Source organism: Microchirus variegatus, assembly GCF_963457635.1.
Source record: "Microchirus variegatus genome assembly, chromosome: 5".
In the NCBI taxonomy this organism is placed as follows: Eukaryota; Metazoa; Chordata; class Actinopteri; order Pleuronectiformes; family Soleidae; genus Microchirus; species Microchirus variegatus.
The window spans coordinates 24,758,657-24,780,199 of record NC_139806.1 but is presented as its reverse complement, the minus strand read 5'-3'; the positions used below and the strand labels follow the sequence as shown (position 1 = coordinate 24,780,199).

The following is a 21,543-nucleotide window of genomic DNA, read 5'->3' as shown; positions in this document are numbered from 1 at the left end:
ATGGACTCCTCTGCACCGACACAGAGGATCGGGGAGGGTTGGTGGTGGTGGGAGAGGAGGACGAGGAGGATGCTGTAGTGACAGTTTCCATTTAAATTCCCTTCAAGCGGGCTGCTTTTACGCAGGGGTGGAGAGAGGTACAGCAGTCTGCCGCCCCGTTCTGCAGTGTGTAATCCGCCTGTCGACTGGAGCAAGGAAAGGAAACCAGACTGAGACACACACTCCAGAGACTGGAACCAGAAAGAAAGTGACCAAGAGTCTGCGTGGAACAAGCTGCTCCAGGTCTTCACATCATGAGTGGACAGACAAATGGTGAGTGAACTCTCTGTGTTTGTGCGTCTTTGTGAGGACATTTTGGCTGCTCCTCACAACTTTAAAGGACATTTTAAGCCTATAACCTGGTTTTAGGGGTAGATTTAGGTTATGGTTTGGGAGTTTAAGGTCTAAGGTTAATATTATTATTACACTTTTTTTTTTTTTTTTTTAACAATAAAACGTCCTTACAATAAGTTGATAGTCAATGGTGTAGTGTGGTCTACTGTAGTGGGTATACTGTCAGCACGGGTTGCCAAACCAGCAGCACAATAATGTACAAAAAGAGCATGCACGTGATGAATTTGATTATATTTAGGGTTTTTAAGGAAACCGACAGTCATCTTTACACTCTTTATTTGCAAAAACACATTACATGAGTATCCTTTCTGTCAAAAAACAGAGTTGATACATATGAATGCCCATTTTTATGTGGTTATATCTAAATCCTGGCCTTTTTGTAGTTGGTATACCCCGTATACCTGCGTATCATGTAGACGTCACCACTGATCATAGTGCATTTCCATCAAAGGAATTAAATGAAATGAATGAAATGGGTCGCAAATCCTTAATATATTATGTGAATGACATGATAAGCACCAGTATACAGTCCTAGTGATTCATTTTAAAAGGGGGAACCGACATCTTTCCACTCATTCCAATACTTGAATACATGATTTATAATTGTACTTTTAAAGGTCCAGTGTGTTTGAAACAGTGACATCTAATGGTAAGACTAGAGATTGGATTCTCAAGCACATCACAGAAGGACAGTGGCCTTTGCAGACTGGACAGGATGTTGTTCTTCATTTGCGAATTTAGCTTCTGCAGACGCTTGCTGTAGAAATGATGTTGGTTAAAGATGGTGGCCTCATTTTTAAGGCTGCATTTTGAGCTTAAAGCGATACATTTATACAATTTAGTATTGTATTTAAGTAACTGGCAACCCGTGGTTGCTTGGGAGCTGAGACTCTACTGACTGCAATGATTGGTAGACGGCGGTAGGTGGCGCCGCATGCCAAAACATGATTTCAAAACATAAACATGATTTGCAGTCTGCAAAATATTTTTTTTAATGCAAATATTTTGTCTGTACTGTTGTTGTTGGTGAATTCAGTTTGTTATATGAACATTATTCCTGAGTCTTTCAAAATAGCTGACAATTTATGTAATACTTGATTCATAATTGTCACAGCCCTTCTAGTTTATGTTAAGAAAAAAAATATATAAGCACATTTTTACAATTATAGTCATTTATTGTGAATAACAATGTATTTTGTTGTTGAGGTGTGCAAGCTGTGTGTGTGGGAATGTGTGCATATGAGTGTGTACTTCTGCCTAATCAATAGCGCAGTGTCCTGGGAGAGTTTAACCTGCAGCAGACATAAACACAAGTTATCGATCGCTTACTCATTTATTGACACTGTATTTCTTCACGTCATTAGTCGACTGTTGGCTGTCAGCGAAGGTTAGAAACAAAGCTCACAGTGTTGTGTTTCTGTCTCTGACAGCTTTTTATCACTATTTATACTATATTATATCATGATTGACAGGTTGCGCTGCTGTAATGACGGTGAGTGATGTGTATGGATTGAAAAAGATGAGAGTACTTTAATGTTATACTTCCTACTAATATTTAGGATATTTTGGTTTCACCCACACATAATCTCTATGATTATGAAAAAAAGAGTGGGATTATCAACATTTGCCCGACTGGATTGTTTGACACCAAGGGAGAGCTGATTGGTTTTTATTCAGGCAGTTTTCCACAAGGTTAAAAGTCAGAATAAATATGTGATGCTGTCAAACGGAGCAGAATAAATGTGAAATTAAATAATTTTCTTTGGGAAAATTAAGTCAGTGTGGAATTAGATGGCTTTGTAATAAAATACAATAGATAATATTTCATGGTGTGATACTGTATCTTTTAAGTTCTCTCCAAAGAAAACCTTTGTGGCAACATATTGTAATTACCCCTTTATATAATTGATCATTGCCAATACACAGCCTTAATAATATGTGTGAGGGAAATAGTGCACATTATAAAACGTCAAAATAGAGCAGGAACCAAGAATTACAAGGCAGGTTGACTAACATGGAGTCAGAATTATTCTTTATTACTGTGTGTTTTGATGTTGTAGATTACATTCTTAGAAATAAGGGTTCCAAAAGGGTCCTTCTACAAGTGCTGAGGTTCTACCTGGAACCATTTGCTTCTGAAAACCCCTTTCCTGAAGAAAGGGTTTTTCAAGGGTTCATCATAACACTAATGGTTCCAGTAAGAACCATTTTGATCCAGAGAGCCCTTTAAAACCCCTTTCCTGAATAAAGGGTTTTAAAAGGGTTCTTGGTGGAACCCTCCAAAAGGGTTATCCAATGAGGACAAGCCAAAGAACCTTACATGGTTCAACTTAGCACCTTTATTTCTAAGAGTGGCAAGACAGATGGAAATGGACAATGGGAAATCATCTGTTGTGTACTACCTCATCTGTCTCATTTCGGCCCCCTCTGAAATTGAGTTTGACACCCCTGTTTTAAAGGGTCCTAAAATAAATCTCAGAGGTTAATTATAATGTTGGGGTTTTTCATTTGACGACAGGCGGGGTACACCCTGGACAGTTCGTCAGTCCATTGCAGGGCCACATATAGAACCAAACAACCATTCAACCATGCATTTTCACGCTCAAACCTACGGTCAATATAAAGTGTCCAATTTACCTAATCCCCACATTGCATGTTTTTGGACTGTGAGAGGAAACCAGAGAAAAAACCCACGCACACATGGGAGAACAGACAAACTCCAAGCAGAGTTCCGAGGTCCAGGTTCCAGGGTCGAGAACCTGTGTTTTCTTTCTGCAAAGGCAAGAGTGCTAACCACTACATCAACCGTGTGGCTCCCAATTATATTATTTTAAATGAGGATAAAAAAGAACATGTGTGTTGTGCACTTACACTCACAACATGTCTGCTAACTATTAATAACAGACTATTAATAACAATACCACAAGCTCTCTCTCTCTCACACACACACACACACACACACACACACACACACACACACACACACACACACACACACACACACACACACACACACACACACACACACACACACACACACACACACACAGGTGGCTTAGAATTTGCTCTGTCTGTGGTTCCAGACTTTGTGTTGCCATCTGGCGACAGAACCAATGCCAACTTCTGTGGCATGGTACACTGGCACACACACACACACACACACACACACACACACACACACACACACACACACACACACACACACACACACACACACACACACACACACCATCAGCTCAACTCTGTATGTGTGTATGTGTGTGTAATTTTGTGAGGACGACTGAGATTACACCTGCAGAGTGGGGACAGTTTGCAAAGTGAGGACATTTTGATTTTACCCTCCCCCAGCTTTAAGGGTGAAGTTTATAACTTAGTATAAGGGTAAGGTTTTTACTTAGGTTCAAAATTAGCGTAATTGGTGAAGGTAAGTTAGGTTTTAACTGGTTATGAGATAAGCTTTCAGTTAGGATGTCCAAATGAATGAAAGTCAATGCAATGTCTTAACAAACTTGTATGCGTTGCCTCTTTAGGACTTTTTCTGGCATAAACACTGACCTTATCAAGACCAGTAGTTCTCATTGAGACCAAATCCTGGTTCTAATTAGGCAGAACCACATTTCTGAGCAAGGGGACAAGGTTAAGGATACAATTTGAAGTTGAGGTGAGGGTTAGGCTTGACCATTAACTGGTTATGGTCAAGGTTTGGGATATCATGTTGTTTGGGCTGTTCTAATGAATGGAATTCAATGGAGTGTCCTCAGAAGAATAGATGTACATGTATTTATATATTTGTGTGGTCCAGAAAATGTGCACACTTGTAAGGACATTTTGACCTTGTGGGGGCTTTATTTTGGGTTAAGACTTGGTTTTAGGGTCAGGGTTAGAATTGGGACTAGATTAGGGTTCATGTAAGGGTTAGGCAAGGGTTGTGATGGTTAAGGTTAAGGTAAAGGACGAGGGAATGCATTCTGTCCATGATGTGTCTTCACAAAGATATGAAAACAATTGTATGTGTGTGAAGAGGCACTTCTTTCACTAAGAGGGATTTGACCAGTTTCCCCAATCCCCAAATGACCTCACTGTGCCCTTTTCTGTCCCATCAATGTCTACCTGTCTTTCTATCATCTATATTCTGCTTCATGTTTTTCTTTTAGGAGTTAAAAGCTTTATTGACATATGCTCCTTAAAGCTGCTGGAGGATACACACTAAAGAGTGTAGTCAAGTGTAGAAATAAAAGTCAGAATTGTGCTCCAGCAAATTCAAAGTTGAACAAATTTAGATGTGCAAAACACTACATCAGCATTTTTCCTTGAAACATGAACCACAACATAAACCATACAACTCGTTGACAGCATGACAGACTCTCCAGGAAAGTCAATTGCTAAGCCATCTTCACAGTTGAGTGTGAATGTGATTAATTTGGTGTGTGTGTCCACTTGAATATTGTTTTTTATAAGAAAACCTCCAATTTGTGAAAAATGATACATAGTTACCTGGTGTATACAACATCATATCAGACAAATCTGAGCTAATATTTCACATTCATCATTATACTGTACACCAAAGCCTGTCACGTTTATGTAGCAAGACACTGTAAGAAAACACCAGATGTCGTGTCTTTTTGAAGCTGTTGTTCCACTTTTTTTTTTTAATCACACTTTGATCATACGAGAAGGAAAAATGACAATGTTTTGAAACAATCTTCTCTCTCAACAGTTCAGTACCAGTCTGGTCTTTATGGAGGAAACAACAACAGCAGCTCTCCTCTCTCCAGCCGTGGAAATTCGCCCATTGTGTGCGAGCGCTGCGGGGAGGTCTGCCGCGGGGAGGTTGTGCGTGTCAAGAACACACACTTCCATGTTCACTGTTTCACCTGCCAAGGTAAAAACTCCACACTCTTATACACAAATATGCTACACATCATTCCATTTCGCATACTCACACTCACTTTTATATTCATTTATTTGTCCAGTCTTGGACTAATGCACAGGGTTGTTGTGGGTGGATTCCACCCACTTACATTTGCATAATTAAATATTTAATAATTACCAGTTCTGAGACAACCAGGAACCAGCACAACCAGATCAATGATAGCTTGATGCAATTTTCTCTGCAAAGGAAACTGAGCCACGACTTTACGGGCTTGAAGTGAACGTGACACCAAAGCCTCGGCAATTAGGCAAAGCTGTCACCAGGAACAAGAGGTGACATGAATCTCTGGGGTGAGCAGAAGGTGCTAAGATCCCCTAATCCTTAAGACTGCATTTATCTAAATATCCCGGCACAATCCACATGTTTGGAATGGTCGCCTGTTTAAAGAAATCACTCAGATATTGCTTAAAGATTTTTACATGAGGTGGTTTTTCAGACATGTGAAAGTTTATTGCAGAAGTGTAATGGAAATTATTTTTTTCGGTCATGATATACGGGAGTCACAGCAACAGCAGTGGTGACAATCGAGATCGATGGAAACGCAAAATGCGAGAGTAGACTTTTACGAGAAATACGGCTGGAAGCACCTGCAAGTAGCAATGGTACTTAATGGTAGAAATATCACTTTTTTTTTCTCCGAAAAAACTGTAATGTAGCAAAAACCTTAGTTTTAACATTTGTACAGTCAGACTGGGGTATCTGATTGACAGGTGAGGCTAATTGCTGCTCTTATCTATCATACAATCAATGGCTCCATGTCAAACCTGGTGGAAAATTGGTCTTCAGTGTCCCGCTACCCAAACTACTGGAGGGTAAAGCTCTAAACTGCACTTTAAGGTTGGATTTTTAAAGGTTTGTGTATCATCTATTGTTGTTGTTAACATTGAACACAGCAGCAATAAGGTTCTTGGTCTGAATCCCAGTTTCAATGTGGAGTTAAGGGCCATCACTATTTCAAATCATCAAGTTTGAACAAATTTCACTTGTTGTTACTTGTACTTTTAGTCATGCAAGGTTGTTACATTACATTACATGTCATTTAGCAGACACTTTTATCCAAAGTGACTTACAATAAGTGCATTTCAACATTTGGGTACAAACAAGAGCAATAAGTAAGTAAGTGTTTCAAATATGCCAAACTATAGGGTGTGAGTCACAAGTGCAATGTACATGCAGTTGTTCATTGTTGTCTTAGTCGAGGTAGAGTCAAAAGAGATGTGTTTTTAGTTTAATGTGGAGGCTTTTTGCTGTCCGGATGGTGATGTGGAGCTTGTTCCACCATTTGGGAGCCAGGACAGAGAACAGTCATGAGTTGGACTGGGATCCTCTCAGTGAGGGGGCGGCAAGCTGGTTTGTCGATGCAGAACGGTGTGGACGGGCTGGGGTGTAGGGATGGATCATATCCTGGATGTAAGCTGGGCCAGATCTGTTTGTAGCATGGAACGCAAGCTCTTGAGTCTTGAAGATTGTGCTGCCCATATGTAATGCTTCACTCAAAAGGGGATTCTGCAGATGTGTTCTTTAATTTGCTCTCTATTGTGTCTCCGCCCTGGTCCTGGGGACTCACAGTGAAGGCAGAACACACGCCTGATTCAAATAAACGCTTTGTCACCAGGCTTTTTCAGTGCTTGTTGACGTTCTGACCATTTGAACCAGGTGTGTTGAAGCGGGGAAGCATCTCAAATCTTCCACACGCCGCTTTCAAAATGGCATTCAAAATGGATCTATGGTCAAGCTACACACTGACCACCCTCTACTGGATCATGTGGTAATTACTTCAGATGGCCTGGTGCACTTATAAGCTGTATATTTTGAGTTTTAATTAGTTTTTTGTGTTTGAATTTAAACTTTTGAACAGATATTTGACTTGACAGTCCTAGTGTACATGTCTCCCCATTTAGATTGGTTTGGTGAATTAGAAACTATAATGGTATGGAATGGTATTTGGCTCCATTTGTTGGCCCAGTGATCAACTGGTCACACTCTTCAAGATGTATTTTGGATTTATTGCCCAATGTCAGTTGGGATTGGCTTTAGCTCCTCTGTGATGTACATTTTAAAGGTACTTAAGTGCTTGAATACATGTTCATCGTTACTTTCCATTACTGTTGAAACTAAAGTGTGCTTAAGTGTGTGAAAATATAATCGGGCCAAAAGTAAAAGCAGAGGCAATTCCACCCACCAAGCTGTATTCAAAAACACATTTTTTTATTATCCATGTGTGTCCTTGTGGTTAAGTGTAGCTGCATGCTTACACACACACACATACACAGTATGAGTTCCTGCGACGGTTGCGTCTTTGCATGTTCAGGGTCCCCCTGTGAGCAGGTGAGACAGAGCACAATTGGTCTCAAGTCAGCAACTAGCTTAGCATCGCAGTCAGCAGGTTTTCCAGCCCATCGTCAGACTCCAACCAGCGAGCATCCTTTCACAGACGGACACCCCCACAGTACAAAAACTGAGCGGCTGGACAACACAGCGTGATCTGCCAGTAACACCACCCGAATTCAGCCGCAAAGCAGCACAGACTGAGGCGTTTGATCTCACGCAACATTGCTCATTGCAGGTCTTAAAAATAACCCGAGCTAGAGAAAATAACATGTAATGTTTGTTTGTCACTAATTCCCCCTGCCACCAGCCAGATGTATTGACACCAGTGTTGTACCTCCAGTATAAAGCTATCTGTTATTATGGATAAATTGATCTTGCAGAGTAAGCTTAATGACTTTTTGCTAATGGACCGTGGAGTTGAGTCGACATCAGCTGATGAAGTGGACAAGATTCAAATCGTCAGCTTTTAGTACACAGGCATGCCCTCGTGTTTTTCTGCCCCTTTCTTTCAAGCGCTTCTCTGCCATTTTTGTTTGTTTGTAGCTTGATGTAGTGAATGTCAAAGGTACCATGTGTGTTTGTGTAAAATGCTTTTTGTCATCTCATTTATTTAGAAAGTACAGTACACAGTTTCATTGATAGGGCTCAAGTAATGTTCCTTACCTTACTCCAATTAGCTTTTGTCAAAGTCTTTAATCTAGAGCAGCGGTGTTCAAACTCAAATGATGAGAGTTTCATCGGTCAAGAGAAGGGCTCTGGATAACAACATATCTCATCTAGATATTGAAAAGATGTTGCCTCTTTTTCCCTGACCCTCAAAGCAAAGCAATAAGAGAAGAGAATGCCTAAAATTTCAACAAGGCTGAAGACAACAGAAAAATGCAGCTCTGTAAATAGTATCTTTCTGCGCCCATAAAATCTCTAATGAATTGTGAAACATGCCCATAAATTTGGCCTCATTCTACACTGAATGGTGCCAGTTTTTGGATTATTATCCTCACATCCTGCTGGGTATGCGACTGTGTAGTCACAGCTCACAAGTCCGACGGACCAAATCAAAAAACTTGACTATTAAAAACTCAGCGTTCAATCAGTGTTGATATCGTAGCCAAAATCCACTAAACGTCACATAAGTGTAACAGTGTAATCCCTCAAATAGAATATAGACTGGTTATTCTACCCCCCCCCCCCCTCCCTCCGTGTTTGATCCATCCGTCAATCCCGATCACACTCACGCTAATGCAAAGAAGCTCCAGCGTGGAAATCCATCCCACTTTGATGATGCGTATAAATGAGGGCAGGCAGTGACAGGACGGCAGACGTGTGCTGGACAGACAGATCGATAGCCTCATTGATACTTCCCCTGGGTCCTCCTGTCTCTCCTTCTCTCCCTCCTCATCCTCAACCCTTCACTTTGCTGTCTGCTTCCCTTTCTCCTCACACATGATGCTTTCTCTGTATTCAGCTTCCTCTAATCTGTCCCCAGACGCCCATGTTGCCTTTCGTCTCTTCTCTCTGTGTCTCCTCGCTAACATAATCCTTCCCTCTTCTCTACTCTACTCTTTTTTTGTCGTTGCCAACAGTAAATTGAGCCGTGTACAATATCATCTATGACCTTAGAGTGTATTCTTTTGTTAAGAGGCACTTCATGCATGACGAGAACAAACAAATAGTCTGATCCACAGTGTGAATGAGATGTTTTACAAGACAAAGCTGCGAGTCTGTCACTGGATTCAAACCCAATTCTTTGGCTCTTTTTTTGGATCTTTATCTCTTTGAAGGTGATTCACAACAAGATACAGATAACTTCATTTATCCCCTTAGGGCGATTCAGTTTCCACATTTTACTACTCGACACACAAGCAATCATCAAAACACAAATCCAGAGTGAGGATGAGGAAACACTACATGGTATTTGGGAGAGAAGTAAGTAAGCATTATATTTAAAAAGAGCCGACGTGAGTTAAAAATAAATAAATAACTAAAAATACAGACAATAAAAACTGCCCAACTAAGAAAATGATCAATACCCAGAAATGCATGCATAATTTCAATAAATAACATAACCCTTAACCACAACCCTTCCAGATGTGCACACTAATAGGCAAGGCAAGTTTATTCATTAAGGCAATTCATAGTGCACAAGGCAGGAAATACATTTGAAATTAAAACCATGTAAAACATCAAACAATTTAAAATCAGTTGAAACTAAAACACAATAAATTAAAAAATCTATTCAATTAATACCAGAATTTAAATGTCACAATGCTGAAACAAGAGAATCATTGTGATTGGGCCTTGAACACAAACATGTACAGTTACGTATGCATGAATTTACAAGTCCAGGAGGAGAAGGATGAGCTCTGAGTCATGTTGTGAGTTCACCCCGGTCTTATCGCTCGCTGGTTTGAAGTCGTTTTAGCCAAAGGACAAACTTTCTTTGGGAGCAAATCCGGAAAGTCGCCTCTCTGCCGCAATCATGCAGCGTATTAAAGTGGAATTCGGGGAACGTGTGAATACGACTCAGAGATTTCAGACACTTTAGTATTTTAGGTTGACGAGCGCAGCATATTAAGCTGGAAATAACAATTCCATCAGGCTTACAAATGCAACAAGCAGACAATCTACCAAAACAGACAATACGGACAAAATGTATGGCATCCTTGGACTTTTGCATAACTTAGTTGTAACAAATGGTTATTTTAGTGACTGGTGCTATCATTTCAAATGAATCTGGCCATTCTCTTCTGACAAAGTCACTTAAATCATCTTTCTTTCCTTATTCTGATGTTTGGTTTGAATTTAAGCAGGTTGTCCTGACCATGTCTGCATGCCTAAGTCCATTGAGTTACAGCCACATGATTGACTGATTAGATATTTCCTTTGACAAACTGGTGAATGTACACTATCTTTACATCGGTAATATTTGTTTCCTGATATCTCTTGGAAAGCGAAATGACGAATATTGCATCTGTCAATATGATTTCTCTTCTTGGATACTAAACCCGACTGCATCTGAAATGTGTTTGTGTAGAAGAGAAAATGTCAAGAGAGAGAATCTGAGAAAAAATAAACTGCTGGAGTCTGTGCTCTTTAATCAGTATTAGCTCACGTCCAGTCACACAGCAGTCACGGATGGTCTGGCATTTTCTTCTGAAGAGACTTCAAGGACAAACTGTAGCAGCACTAAGCGCTGTATCAGCTCAGCTGTGCAGCACTTTTCTTTTGTGTGCGCGCCGCCTTTGCATGAACATTTGCACAGTGGGTCAGTGTGCTGCTGTTCCTGTGTATTCTCTGTGCATCAGGCCTCCAGGAGTTTTGTGTTTTTTTTGTGCATATTTCTTTTTTTTTTCATTTAAATCACAGTTTCTTTCCTCTGCTTCAGCCGCTGGCAGTGAACAAAAGAATCATTATCTCCCGCCTCGCTGCAAAATGTGTTTATGCGTATGTGTGTCCCGAACTGAAGCACTTCTGTCTAATAGGCTACAAATCAATGCTAACAGAGGAAAAGCATTTAAAGACTTCACATCCTCAAACGAACTGCAGCTGAACTTGCCCTCTGTTGTGCACGAGAAGTAGGAGGCTGCTGAGGAGAAATAAATATTCACAAACAAGAATTCAAAATGCAAAAATACTGCATACTGCACAGTACTGTGAGTGTATAATATGGTAATATGAGTGTACTTTCAACTGATAAGCTATACCTGCTTAGATATCAACAAGGTCCACGTCAGGCAACCTGATCACAGATGGAAAAGAGCAGAAAATGTGAATTGATGGAATGCTACAATGAGAGCATCCCCAGTGAGAATGGATATATACAGAGGGGCTGTAACCCACAAACTGGGAGAGAGGCTCGAGCAGATTCCAGGAACAACATCTGAGATCTCTGTCCAAGAAAAGTACAGTTGTCAGAACGGCTCGGGAGCAGCTTAGGAACAGCAGAACCCTCAGGCTCCCAGGCCTCTGGTATTAGACCCGAGCTTGGAGGAGGCACAAATCTGCCCAAATGTCTGGCCTGCTCACATTCTCATTGTACTATTCGGTGCAATGCCCAATTGTTTTAATAAGGCAGAATAACTTCTATCTTTGGTCTCTGTCTAGCAAAAAAACACCAGGTCTGACTGAAGGAGCGTTTGTTTGTTTACAGCAGCAGCACAGGTCAAAGACAAGTAGTGCTTATCCAATGAAACTGCTGAACTAGGCTCGCTTTACTAGCGCAATGTTGCCGTTGCCTCTTGTCTTTCTCGATATTAAACACTTCCGTAGTTAAAGCTTGTAATATAAATTTTTTCATATCAGCAAAAGCAATCATTCAGATTTAGTCAATTAATGCGACTAAATCACTGTGAAGCTATTGGACACTGTCTTAACTCCTGCGTCTCTGCTGGCTGCACGGCAACTGTCCACTTTCTGCTGACTCAGGATACAGAGCAGAGCCTAAATGTAAAAAACCTTCAGGGTTTTTTGAAGACACATGGGACCAGGGAAGGTCAGGGTGAGGTCATGTGAGGTCACAAAGTCATAGATTGACTGACAATTCTTTGACCTGTTTTTAACATTAGGCTTAAAACAGCAAGTTGAGCGTGGACGCGGCAAGAGTTGTCCCGACTCCTAGCTGAGGACTGAAATGTCATGTGACAAAGAGGGATAGAGTGATGATGGTAGCCGAACGGCACATCCTCATTTATATTCTGAGATTCTCCGCAGTGACATTTTCTGCTGCTTCTAACATAATTACACTGTAAATCTGTGACATGAAGTCTTCCGTTTAATGAAATCATTTAGGACCAGAGGTGATCTTGTGGACTCTTGTGCACTCGGTGTAATTCTTGACAGGTTAAACGGTTAAAGGGGTCGTATCATGTTCATACAACCTTTTAATGATCATACATACGTGTTAATAACCCGTGACACTTGGGCACTCATTTATTTCCTGTCCAAAAGAAAAAGTCTTGTCACTTTACTCACACTTTGTCTTTATGAGGAACAATGTTTTATCTTTCAAACCTGGAACAAGTTTTGTTAGCGTAATAAAGAAGCTGTTATAGCAGAGCAGTGTGCAGACATGCTCTGTTGTGCTGATGATGACGTCCTTTTTTAGTCCTAACTTAGACTTTGTATAAAAATGGACAGATGACACAAATTCATGCCAGACCATAGTCATCACCCCCTGGTGGCGGGTAGGGGTGGGAATCTTGCCCCAAGATTGGATTATGATTACGATGTGCCTCCATTAGCCTCCAGTCATCAGTTATAATGACGTACGCAGTTATAATGACGTATGCAGTTATAATGACGTACGCAGTTATAATGACGTACGCAGTTATAATGACGTACGCAGTTATAATGACTTATGCAGTTATAATGACGTACACAGTTATAATGACGTACACAGTTATAATGACATACGCAGTTATAATGACGTATGCAGTTATAATGACGTATGCAGTTATAATGACGTACGCAGTTATAATGACGTACGCAGTTATAATGACTTAAGCAGTTATAATGACGTACGCAGTTATAATGACTTAAGCAGTTATAATGACGTACGCAGTTATAATGACGTACGCAGTTATAATGACGTACGCAGTTATAATGACGCTCAAAACGTTGGCAACAGACGTCACACGTCATCTCTATCCTACCCTGTCTCACTCTTTCTTCTTGTCGTCTGTTTGGTTTCGTTGTTGAGTGTTGCGATCACGATGAAATAGCGCCGCTAAATCTCGGCTTTGTTATGTGCTACCTATAAAGTAGTTGGGTGAAACGAGCTGCACTTTGGAGTTCCGCCTTTTCGTACCGTTTGTTTTACGTTATTTAACATTAAATAATCAGAATTTGGACATTTGTGAATTGATTCAGGACTGTTCCATTTTGTGACATGGCACCAATTTAAAAGTTAAACAGCATGCCACAATTTGGCATTTAAGGTAGTGCATTGTTTTTGCATTGTGTCTTCAAGTGTTCATTGTTTTCCGGATAATTTTGGCGTGTTTAGCCATGAAATGATGTAAAAACTTGGATGGGACCATACCACTTTTAGGTGTCTGATACAGATACCGTTATCACAAACTCAAGTAGCTACCGATACCGATATTAGTAGTCCAATCAAATTATTTTAAGAGCATTTATATTTAACTATGAAGATGTTGACAACACATTTGAGTCATTCAAAACACTTAATTCTCCAACTGTGTAAGAAATATTGCGCTCCCAAAAAAAAGAAATGAGAAAAGCCAACCATGACTCCGCAAAATAATAGGGTTAGATCTGATCCAGTGATTTTGACCGATTCCCATTATTTTGCATAAAAGCTTTAAGTATTATTGATGCAGAACATCTATGCGTTTTTTTTTTTTTGTTAATTGGTTTTCTTGGGAACAAGATTGCAAGTTAGACTTCCTGCGCCACTTGCCCATGGTAAACAGACGGATCGAAGAAGAATAAAGTGAACTGGTCATGTTTTACGACTATAGTATTAAATGGTGGCAGTCTATGAAAAATCAAAGAACAATTCAGCTGTTGTTGAGACAAATTTGAACTTCATTGTGACACAAAAAGCTTTGTCCTTTTTGGACCATCAATATTTGCACAAAATCTGTTGAACATAAATTGTGATATTAATTTAATTTAAAATTAAAGGGTCAGGTATAATTGCTTCTAGAACTAGACCATTGAAAGCACTCACCAGGAAGGCGAAAAATACAGCGAATGCTCTATATTATTAATAACATAGGATCAAATTTGCCTCATTGGAAACTAATACGGCTTATTTTAAATTTGGCCTTTGATCTGAAATCCAAGTATTGCAAAAGTGCCTCGAGAGACACCAGGTCTGAACAGCTCCTGCTCTTTCCTGATTTCCTCCACAGCTTAATAGTTTATCACCATTACCAGACAACAATGAATGTGTGAGTTCTATCAGCAGGGTGTGAAAGGATGAGAGGGACACAGAGGAATTGTCAGTAAGTCTTTTTTTTTTTTTTTTTTTTTAAACTACAGTATGCAATTGGTGTCATGCAGATAAGCTATTTAAACAAACAGAAGAAAGAAAAGGACGAGAACGACTGGGTTTAAATCCAACTTTTTAATTTAGATTGCAATGTAATTACAAAATCAGCATTTTGTCATAAAGTCCATATCTAAGCAGAACACAGTTGGAAAGATGATCTCATCACTCTTTTTCTCCAATATTTATTTTTTGTTCCCACTGCTTTTGGTTAAATTAAATTAAAACAAGGACATTTATGATGCAGCACTGTAGATGTGTTGTACTTTTCTATCCTGCTGTTAATGTGTTTTATTTTAGTTCATCTCACCTGCTATACTTAATTATTACACATCCTACTTACACTTTAAATGATGTTTCTGTTAAACAGTGTTGAACAGCTACATGTTACAAGAATAACAATTTAAAAGGGAATTATAAATGTTTTCATGTTTGGTTCACAGGAAGAAAGGTTTGTAAAGGAATTCAGTTCCCTAAAATGTTACCGTAATGTCTGTAGGCTTTCAGGAGATTAAATTAGGCAGCTCGACTGTCTGGCTTGCTCTCATTCTCTTTTTCTGTGTGTGTGTGTGTGTGAGACGTTTAACACAGAAGCTTGGATCAGATCAGATCCATTCACTCCTCTGGGTTTAGAGCCATTAGCTTAATTAGAGGCCAGACGTTCAGTTCATTCATTGTCAGATATCTCGATCCGTTGGCTGACTTTCAGACGTCTAACTTATAGCACACACAGAGTTAGGTTGCATCACGGTGCCTCTGTGCATCATGCAGCTTATACCTGTGCTGTCTGGACGAGTCATATCAGTGAGAGTGTGGAGCCGAGTGAGTAAATCTCATCTCTGACAGCATCAGGGATTCGATTCATATTTGGGAATTAACCTTTTGACACCTAAGCCTCAAAATGTCAGTTTTTTTTTTGCATATTTTAACCATAAATGTCCCTTGAGAAAGTGTTTTTGCCCATTTTTTTTTGGCATGTACTGTATGTACAATTTACTGCATGTTAAAATAGTGTATTAACAATTTTAAATGAAGAAAAACAGTTTTATTTAGAAAAAACACTGTAGTTATACACGAATACCAGATTTTGCTTGTTAAAGGTGCCATATGCAAGACTGTGGCCAAAAACGGTTACAACATTCAAATCCAAAATACCGAGGTCTTTTAGGTTTCGTTTTCTCACGTAACTGGCAACCCTTGGTTGCTCGGCAGCTGAGACTCTACTGACTGCAATGATTGGTAGGTGGCGCCCCATGCCAAAACATGATTTCAAAACATAAACATGATTTGCAGTCTGCAAAATAATTGATTTTAATGCAAATATTTTGTCTGTACTGTTGTTGTTGGTGAGTTCAGTTTGTTAAATGAACATTATTCCTGAGTCTCTGTGACATATTATGAGGATTTTGTGGGCAGTTGCTTTAGATTTATTACATAATGCACCTTTAAATTTGAAATTTGAACAGTATAAAACGTATTTTAACATTTTTTTAAATTATTTTTTGTCTCAATGTCCAAAAACAGGCCAACAAATGGAAATCATGTACAAGTGTTTTTCCCCCTTTTTTTCCCCCTTAGCGATAAAAAATATGATCATTCACCAGCTTGCTGCAACAGCGTGAGTGGAATTACCGTAATAACCACACGTTGGCTTTGACGTGTAGAAACCGTTGGATTTTTTCCAATAGCACAAACCGGCTGCGTAATTACGATCGGTGTTAAAGGCTAAAATAACAACTTCTCATTGATGGCATTATATTATTAAGAGGATTTCCATTTGTGTTCACCAAATGGCACAAGCTTTTATGAATTTGATGAAACACAAATGAGGGGAGGGAAGAGGAAGCTCCCGAGTCCCTGTGCACTGACGCAAATCCTCGCACAGGCCATTTTAATGTGCCTGAGCAAACAGCTCAGCAGAGGCCTCCTCACCCACGGCACAGCCGGGACAAGGCAATCATTTGGCTGAAAGACTCTACACATTTGCTAAACCCAAGCCGTACATCACTCAGTGTGTAAACAGTGGAGTAAACAAAGTGTTTCCATATACATATATACTGTATATACCATATATACTTGGTAAATGTCACTCTTATTCAACAATTTACAAAATCAATATCCACGCAATCTCCTGCCCCACAAATATTGCATAAGTAAATATTTATATGAGCAGAATAACCATGACATAATGGCCAAACTAACAGATTAGAAGGTTACTGTACTAATCCCCCCAAACCAGATTATAGTATTAACCCTTTAGAGGTCACACAGGACAACAGACTGCACTCCCAACAATCCCACTCCAACAATAACACACACACATAAACCATGTTTAATATCACCTCGTCTCAATCAATCTCAAAATGTGGTGAAACCTCTAGATTAGTGGATTAACGACGGTGTTTTGTCAAGAAGGCAGGCTGATAACTTGATTTTCATAGTTATAGCAGCAAGTTGTGTAATATTATGCATGTCAGTCATTACTGTGGTATTTTTTATATATGGTTGTAACATTGTTTTCTTAATCCAAAACTGTCTGGATTTGCGGTAATCTGTGCTTGCACTTGTATTGCACATTCTTATACCCTCTGTATATACTGTGTGTTTAAGCCAAACTGCTCTGTGTTCTAAGGGTTTACAAGGATGCACCTGCAGCATTAGTGAGCACTAAGGGTTTACAAGTACTAAAAAGTGCCCAGATTAAGATTCAGTGGTGTTAATTTAAAAATGATGGATTATGGGTCATCCATCCATCAATTTTCTACCACTTTATCTTCCACAGCAGGGTTGCGGGGGGTGCTATGCCAATCTTAGATGACACAGGGCGAAAAGTGGGTTACTACAACATGTAGATTAGGGGATTAGGCAAATTGGACACCCAAAATTGACCATAGGTGTGAGTGTGAGAGTGGATGATTGTTTGTCCCCATGTGATGGACGACGCCTTTGGCCCCTACATCAGCTGGAATTGACCCTCATGTGGAAGATAGAGCAGTAGAAGATGGATGGAAGTGAACCAACTCAATGTTTTTCTCTCCATGTGTTCAGTGTGTGGCTGCGACTTGGTGCACTCGGGTTTCTTCCACCACTCCGGTGAGTACATCTGCACCGAGGATTACCAGCGGCTCTACGGGACCCAGTGCGACAGCTGCGAGCAGTACATCACTGGAGAGGTGGTGTCGGCCCTGGGGAGAACGTACCACCCTCACTGCTTCGTCTGCAGCATCTGCAGGTAACAGGTCTGGAGCTGTAGTGAATGTTTCTGGCTGCTCTCTCCCTTTAATCATCATATTCAGTCCATTACATAAATCCTGTATTGGCTTTAGTTCAGTTCACTTAAAGTTATGAAAGCGGTCGGTTTAAGTGTGACTGGCGAGGCAGCACAGTCAATACATAAAAAGGGCTAACGGTCACTCAGTGTTTTCACTGTAAAGACGGATCATTAGGTTTTTAGTTTGCTTTGAGTTTTTGGACCCAGTTCCCCCGTGAGTGCGCGTGAGGACCCACTCTGCTAATAAGAAAACGGTCTGCTCGGATTGCAAATTAAGCTTATTCATCTTGAAAATGGCTGAGTCCAAAAAAAAGCCAGTTGTTTGTGGCTGGACCACAACAGCGGGACAAGAAAAACACTACGAACGTGACTGACTGACTGATTCCTGAGAAATTAAATGGTGTGAAGTCAGATATGTACTTTAATATTTGCATTTCATTACTAAAATGTGCGGTAGAACTGATCGTCTGAAGCAATTTTCTTCTCATTCATCCCCCGCAGAAGCACAGAAGCAGTGGAAACTCAGCTTCACTTGATCTCTATGAGACAGCACATAATATTTTTTTTTCACTGCGCGGAGTGAGACGGCGATTAATAAATAAATGGATTAATGCGACAAATTAGACTCTTCCAGGGAAGCTCGCCTTCTCCGGGAGTCAATGGAGCAGTGGGTGGGCGCAGACCCTAGGCTGATGCATGATGATTGGAGGGACTGTTGGAAAGCTAGAACCTATTTTTTCATTGATAGGGTTGTAGGACTCTACTTCAAGTGGTTTCAAGACTAGAAAAACACTATTTAAATACAGACAACTAGGCAGCGGAGATACTACCTGCAACGGGAGAGGGTGAAAGGGTGAGAGGTGAAATTATCTTATGGGATTTGATGATTTTCTGTGAACTTGCCCTTTATGCGGCATGAGGGGACTTTGAATTTCTGGGCTGTTGTATCTACATACACAAGATCAGAGAAATGTTCTGTACGTGTGTGTGTGTGTGTGTGTGTGTGTGTGTGTGTGTGTGTGTGTGTGTGTGTGTGTGTGTTCACAGGAGTCCTTTCCCAATTGGAGACAGGGTGACCTTCTGTGGGAAGAAGTGTGTGTGTCAGCAGTGCTCACACTCTCTGAGCAGCGACAAGCCCGTCAAGGTCCATGGACCAAGCTGTAAGAAAACGCACACACACATATGCACACACACACACACACACACACACACACACACACACACACACACACACACACACACACACACACACACACACACACACACACACACACACTCACACACACACTAAAGCTGTGTAACTGTTCATAAACAATTCAGTAGATTATTTGTGCTTCATCACAGCTTCAAATTTTGAGGACACTTATTAAAAGCAAACTACATCGTATCACACATATTATCATTATGGTATAGAGAAGATAATTAGTGCCTGACAAGAAGAAAGCCAACAGGAGATTAAAATAGGAAGATTTTATTTTTTTCCTGTACCACATTAAATATCAAGAGAATAACCTTGGACATTATCCTTCATGGCTGATCCAAAAAACGACACCTACCTTCTGAAGATTCTTCTGGCAAAAAAAGGCAAAACTGAACACTTGTTTCCAGAAAAAAAGACTGCCTCACTGCTGCCATTTTTCCATGATATTGTTAATTATCTTCATTCTACAGAACAGACAACCCACTTGTTTTTTACCTCCAGGAACAACTTGGAGAGAAATGCAGGAGAACGTGGTGCAATTACTCAGCCAATAAATCCCATCTTCTATCATAATGGCACGAGCTATGTGTTATATTTTAATTTTAACACCTTAGATCGTCTCAAGAGCTCTTTTCTGTGGGTGCTTTTGTGATTGTTGTGCATTGTGTATTTATCTTTCTGTCCCTATGACTTTAAAATGCTCTCAAATAAGATAAGAGAGAATTTAAAAAAGTCAAACTTAATACATAAATGTTCCATATTGAGAAGAAAGTCAATATTACAACAGTTATTTTATTGTTACACACTGTGGTTTTATCTTAGGGCTATATTCAACCCTAGGGTTGCTTTTTATCTTTGTGAGGACAGATCATTGACTAAATGCATTTGTTAGCCCCTTACTTTTACCTTAACCAAAACTCTAACCCTTAATCCTGAAAAAGTCCAGACAAAGATTTTTTTTGTTTACCTGTAAATACATGTTTTTTCTAATCCATAGACATAAAGCATTCTCTAGCTCCTTACCATAACCTTGACCTAAACATAATTCTAACCCTAACCCGGGCTAAAACGCTCTTTGACCTCATGACCAGACAAAATGTCCCCATGAAGATACTTGAAGATACATGAAGATTCTTCTTGAATTGACATCCATTGGGGTTGGGGTTGTTGTTGGAGTCAGGCTACAAAGCATTATCCCCAACCTTAACCAAACCACAATTAAAATCTTAGGACATAATTCCCCACCAGGACCAGGTTTTGGTCTCCATGAGGACATCTTTCTTTTTGCCAGAAAAAATGTCCTAAATAGGTAACAAATGCACAAAGACACACACAGAGGGTGGCCTGCTGCTCCAGGTCAGACTGTGGCCTGGTTTTAGTCGTTCCATCTGGTCAGGAGGACCGTACCTGTGAGGACAGAAGAGGGGGATGATGACAGTATGATGATGAAGATTTCTTTGAAGCGGCTTCTTTTCATTCTTTTTCTCCTCTCCTCTCCAGACTGTGCGGGCTGCGGCGAGGAGATCAAACAGGGTCAGTCTCTGCTGGCTCTGGAGAGACAGTGGCACGTCAGTTGCTTTAAATGCCGAACTTGCGGCCGCACGCTCACTGCAGAATACATCAGCAAGTAGGTGGCTCCATCGCCCATCTGGACTTCCTGAACATTTCCACATTCTTCTTCTTTAATTGACATGAAGACACTATTGTTATTTTTGCTAATGACAGACATGAATGAATATAATTTAATAATACAGACGACACTGTACAGATGATAATTAAGTTTTTCCGACTGGGCTCGACAAGGAGATGAGGATGTTGCTGCTGTGGTTGATAGATGATGAACAGCTGACTGTTTAATCAATGCCTGGGAATTTACAGCAAGATTTGAGTCTGTGCTCGTGTGACAGGAGTGAAAAAAGGCAAGGAAAATACACTATAATCCAGTGTGGTAGTGTTTTATGGTGACTACCCATAGGTATGTGGTTTATATATGTGTGCATAATCATTTAAAGCTCACATAGAGTGATCCTGTTGCACATATATGTGAGTTATGGAGGTCTTCTTACATACATTAACTTGTTTTTATGGTCAAAAACCTCCTAGTTGCTGTAAACAAGCCGATAGAAATCTCTCCTTACTGAAGCTCCCCTTAGCCACGATGTTTCAGACTGAAATCTCACACCCAGAAAACAGACTGTGTTGTGATTGGCCAGCCAGCGTAGAGCCTTCCCAACTGTCTTGTGATTGGCCAATACCCGGAAGTGACGTAATTAGCACACCAGCTCTCAGAAGCGCAGCTCCCCCCTCTGGAGCGGTGGATGCACTGCTACTCATTATCTAAACATTGTTTGAACAATGTTTAAAAATAGCTTCTTCACGGCTCCCCACCGCAGTCCCTT

At 40.2% G+C, this 21,543-nt stretch overlaps 1 protein-coding gene across 1 annotated transcript in view; it reads left to right on the top strand.

Moving 5' to 3' along the window:
• Nucleotides 1-21,543, top strand: part of LOC310927356 (actin-binding LIM protein 3-like) — a gene marked incomplete at its 5' end in the record, with an annotated part of 46,805 nt that continues 25,262 nt past the window's right edge. The window contains 5 exons of the mRNA XM_083889651.1: nucleotides 1-37; nucleotides 5,111-5,275; nucleotides 17,721-17,904; nucleotides 18,991-19,103; nucleotides 20,645-20,771. Coding sequence (XP_083745777.1) covers nucleotides 1-37; nucleotides 5,111-5,275; nucleotides 17,721-17,904; nucleotides 18,991-19,103; nucleotides 20,645-20,771 — 626 coding nt within the window. The remainder of the gene's footprint in view (nucleotides 38-5,110; nucleotides 5,276-17,720; nucleotides 17,905-18,990; nucleotides 19,104-20,644; nucleotides 20,772-21,543) is intronic.